General features: G+C 47.2%; 1 protein-coding gene across 1 annotated transcript in view; it reads right to left on the bottom strand.

The window, feature by feature from the left end:
• Positions 1–321: 321 nt before the first annotated feature.
• Positions 322–4,724, bottom strand: part of DHRS12 (dehydrogenase/reductase (SDR family) member 12) — a gene marked incomplete at both ends in the record, with an annotated part of 24,914 nt that continues 20,511 nt past the window's right edge. Inside the window, 4 exons of the mRNA XM_010161158.1 lie at positions 322–459; positions 1,828–1,918; positions 2,958–3,062; positions 3,800–3,861. Coding sequence (XP_010159460.1) covers positions 322–459; positions 1,828–1,918; positions 2,958–3,062; positions 3,800–3,861 — 396 coding nt within the window. The remainder of the gene's footprint in view (positions 460–1,827; positions 1,919–2,957; positions 3,063–3,799; positions 3,862–4,724) is intronic.

The raw sequence follows: 4,724 nt of genomic DNA, 5'->3' as shown, positions 1-4,724 counted from the left end.
AAGCTGGGGGTGGACAAAGGCAAGAACCTTCTGGAATTGTGATCTAGAGCAAGAACAACTGAGCAGAAGCACTGGGACCAGAAGAAGATGACAGGTGTATGAAGCTGACAAAGCCTGGCTCTACAAATAAGACTGACCAGCTGGGATGTGGGTTTCTGGTTAAATATCTGGCAACCAACCCTGTGTGACTGTCTGGGAGGGGACAGAGGGGACAAAGTCAACCCAAATCCACAAAAGTCTCAGCTTCCTGCAAGCCGTGCCAGAAGTTCAGTGAATCAGGATTTGCATGCCACATGCTAAGGAAATACGCTGCTGCCTTACCTTGGAAGAACAAGCCGCTTGGTAACTTCGTTGCTTCAGGCGATACTGCCAACCATACAACAGTGTCAGCTCCCTGCGCCTCTGTGCGCAGGGTATTCTTCATCTTCTGGTAGAAATCCGGCATTGAGGATCTCACAGCTGTGAAGAGTAACAATGGAATGGTGGTCTGCTGGGCAAAGCTGTTTTGATTAAAAAAACCCAAAAAACAACAAACCAAACCAAAAGAAAAAAGAGCAGCTTGAAATTGCCGTTGTGAGCGTAGGAAGGAGACAAGGCATCTCAGAGTTTATGAAAGAACGAGTATTTCCCCATAGAGGGAGATCGATGACTTGTGGTGGAATAGTGCTAAGCTGCCAGATGATCCACCAGTTGCTTGTTTGGGTCAAATTACAGGGACAGAACGAGCAGGAGCAGAGAACAGGACCCGTGAGAGGTTCCTGAGCCAATTCCATTCTAACCTGCACAGAAGTATGACATCAGGATACAGAAATACCAAACCCCAGGTATTCTAATAGGATTTTTAGCACTTATTTTCTCACCAGGTTTAGGAAACCAGTTGCAGCATTGTATTTAAAAACTGCACGGTGAACAGTACCTAAACCAACCACAAAATTCATGTTTAAACTCTGCTTTCTTTTTATTTTGTCCAGCAGGTGATGGCTGAAGGCCCATCTCCTGCAGGTGTTTATTTCTGGGGGTTGGAGAGTCCTTGAACTTTAAGGTGGGATAATTTTACGGTTCATTGGGTTTGAAATCCAGAAAGGATGTATTTAAAGAAAAGGAAATACTAGGATATTTAGTCGGAAGGGGTAGTTTTCAAGCATAAAATAGACTTGCTTCCCATAGATTTGCTTCCCATAAAATAGATTTGCTTCCCATCAGAAGCAAATTTGGGAAACTGTGTCCCTAGAAAAGACCCTGAGATGGGGTTGCTAGTCTGCATCCCAAGCTTGGGTGTTCGGGGCGGTAAACGCTGCAGAATGCAACACGCACGCTGGGTAACTGATGCTGGCCCGCCGCAGGCAGCGAAGAACAGCTGCAGCTCAGACAAAGGGCCCTCTGGTCAAACACGCTGCTTCCAGACGGCAGTAAATGCTCAGAGGGAGCGCAGAGGAACTGGGCTTGCACAATGGTGCGCGCTCCTTCTTCAGATATGCCCTCGCAAATTCCCAGCGCCTGCATGTCGGTATTTCCAGAGGCAGAAGCTCTATCTGTGTGTTTCACAGTGCCACGACAAATGGAACGTAAAGGTTACCTGAGTGCAGGAGGGTTCTGCTGGGCCTCTGCGCGGGGCTGGAACCGTGCATTGCCCGTTACTACTCTCTGGCTACACACCGACTGCAGCCACTGTGCAGAACACAGCTACCAAAGGGGTACAAAACTATTTCAAGCACCAGTTTGGAGCTAAGAAATCACTGCAGCTCTTGGAGAAGTCTAGCAGAAACTCTCTCTTTGCTTTTAGACTAATCCTGAAAAGAAAAATATTCAGTGTCAAGCAGATGTTACCTGGAGTGTCTGCCCAGCCAGGGTGCATCACAGAGAAATGGATGTTCCTGTGAGCTTTTGCCCATTGTTCTGTCAAGACAACTTGCTGTCTCTAGGATAGAGCAAAAAGAGCCAGACTAGTATCACGTTCAATAGCCTGTCTGCCGAGTTACGTCCCAGGGAGATAAAGGGCATCACGTGTGCTGTAAATACCAGGGCATTTAGGTACAGCAGAAATACCATAGAACCACGTGGTTCTAAGCAATGGTTTGGGTTGGAAGGGACCTTTAAGACCATCTAGCTCCGACCCCCCTGCCATGGGCAGGGACACCTTCCACTAGACCAGGTTGCTCAAAGCCTCATCCAGCCTGGCCTTGAACACTCCCAGGGATGGGGCATCCACAACATCTCTGGGCAAACCTGTTCCAGTGTCTCACCACCCTCTCCACGGGGAATTTTTCCTGATATCCAATCTAAACCTCCCCACTTTCAGTTTAAGCCCGTTACCCCTTGTCCTGTCACTATGGGACCTTGTAAAAAGTCCCCCCCAGCTTCCTTGTAGCCCCTTCAGGCACTGGAAGGTGCTATAAGGTCTCCCCGGAGCCTTCTCTTCTCCAGGCTGAACAAGCCCAACTCTCTCAGCCTCCCTGCAAAAACAAAGTGCCCCTTCTCATGACACCAGACCAAACTGAACTGAAACCAGTGCTGGTCACCATTAACCCACTGCCTTTTGAAATGAGTTAAACATACCCTTACCCATCCTGGTTGGACTTGGTAGATAAGTCTGCCAGAGACCACCATGGTCACTGCAATCCATACCCTGGCCACAGCTTACTATGAAAGTGGTGACGCTGCTTTTACCGGCCACGCTGACTTGCTGCGGATTGGATGTAAGAACTAAGCAGGCAGAAGGGGTCTGTCAGCTACAGACAGTTTTCCCAGCTGAGACTTAAATCAAATGAAATGGAATTGTAGCCATGCCCTCTGCACAAGACGCTACGCACTCGTAAGCACATGCCACTGCGCTCCTGAAGGTTATAGCTCCGTATGGGGCAAATGGGAAAGCAACAGCAAACAAGAGGCTTTTTGCAAAGCAGATGGTTTAGATGGTTAGCAAACAAGGGCTGGGCTTCGTTTCCAGAACAATGTACCTTGTTTTGTGCGTACACCATCGTTCCATCAAATGTCCCGTTTCCCGACTGCAAGTCAGAGATGTTTAATTTTTGAACGAGCATGCCCCCAGATGAGACAGTTATCTGGAATCAAATGAACAAAAAACAAGTGAATGAAAAGCAAACGAATGAAAATTAACCCCAGGAACTCCCACAATCCCACTGGTGCGTGCAGTGCGGTCTTCAGGCTATAGTTTCGAGTCCCTAGGAGCGGGATTCCTCTGCGTGCTCTTTGCACTACAGCTGCGCTCACGTGTGGAGCGTACCTGGAGGTGAGTTGGAAGAAACAGATTTTTATTTAGAAAGTGATTTTCATTCAAAATGGTGTCGACTCCATCAGGGAACTCTGTGCTGCTTCCTTTTGAAAAGTAATTGGGAGGAAAAAAGAAACAGCAGAAGAGCACTCTTTGTAGTTTCTATGTTTAGAATTTAGAGAAGCTAATTAGAAAACGAGGCACTGTACAGAACTTGGGAAATTTCATTTAAAAAATGCACCCGCTGCCCTGTTTCACACCAAGACCCTGTAAGGTTCTTTTAAGCCTATACTCACAGGTATTTTGCACTGTGCTGCCCCAGAGAAGGAAAAAGGGGAGGTTTCCAAAGGAAGCATCCTACTCTGCTTTCCAATGAAGGGTTTAGAGTAGCAGGCAGGAGCTTTGCCTTGGAGAAGGAGGTTGCTTTCAGCAAAATCCAAGAGGATTGTAGAGATGCTTACAGCATTGTAACTAACCCCGCACTGCTAGCACAGTCCAAGAGATGCTGTCACAAATCAGAAGGTAAGAGTAGTGAACCACCACTTTTCAACAGCATCGCAGACTCACCACTCTGGCATCCGCTTCTTTTTCCAGGAGGGGCAGCAGGGCAGTTGTCAGAATGTATGTACCTACAAGACAGACAGACACCAACATTAACTTCTCTTTTGAAAAAAGCTTTCTTCTCTCTCCGTCCCCTGTAACACAATCTCCTTATTTCTGAAGCTTCACCTGAATTTAAAGATTTTCTTGCTTACCTGCAATACGCCTAGTCAACCTGTGGCGGTCTGCATTGCTGCATACGTCTTAAAAGGCACATCCCTTATTTTATAGACTCCTATGCTTATTGTACCTCTAGAGCAAGCCGATCACCACCTCCCAGCCAAGCCTGTGAAAGCAAAGAGGCTCAGGTATGCGTTTTCCTTGCGGCTGAGGTGATGCCAGTGAAGAAACAGGGAATGCATTTCCCCTCCGTGTGTAGCATATACACACGTTGGGTCATGAGCGAGAGAAGGAAACTGTGTTTCACCCTTGTGTTTCTTAGGCCCTTGCATATGCACTTAAGACTTACCCATTTTTTGCCTTCTCACTGTGAAATTCCTCGGAGCACCCCGACCCTCCTGATTTGTGCTGCACACAAAAACTGCCTCTTAAAATCACCAGCCATTACAGAAGATTAGGAACCCTTGGGGGACAGGGGAAATATTAATGTCGCATGCCCATGGCTTACGACACGTCACATGCCCATGGCTACAGTTACTTGGGGAAACTTAACTGTGTCCTTCCCCACTTCATTCATCTTCATTTAGCACAGATTTGTACACAGCACGCAAATCTATTCCATTACGGCTGTTGCCATGACCAGCAAAGTTTGTTACTCAAAACACTGTCCAACAGCTGCTGGGTTTGATTCAGACACACCTAGAGATGTTTCACAGAATCACAGAATGGTTTGGGTTGGAAGGGACCTTAAAGACCATCTAGTTCCAACCCC

This window comes from Eurypyga helias, unplaced genomic scaffold (genome assembly GCF_000690775.1).
Source record: "Eurypyga helias isolate BGI_N326 unplaced genomic scaffold, ASM69077v1 scaffold15131, whole genome shotgun sequence".
Lineage (NCBI taxonomy): Eukaryota > Metazoa > Chordata > Aves > Eurypygiformes > Eurypygidae > Eurypyga > Eurypyga helias.
Note: the sequence above shows the minus strand (reverse complement) of the source record. Positions and strands in the feature narration are given on the sequence as shown.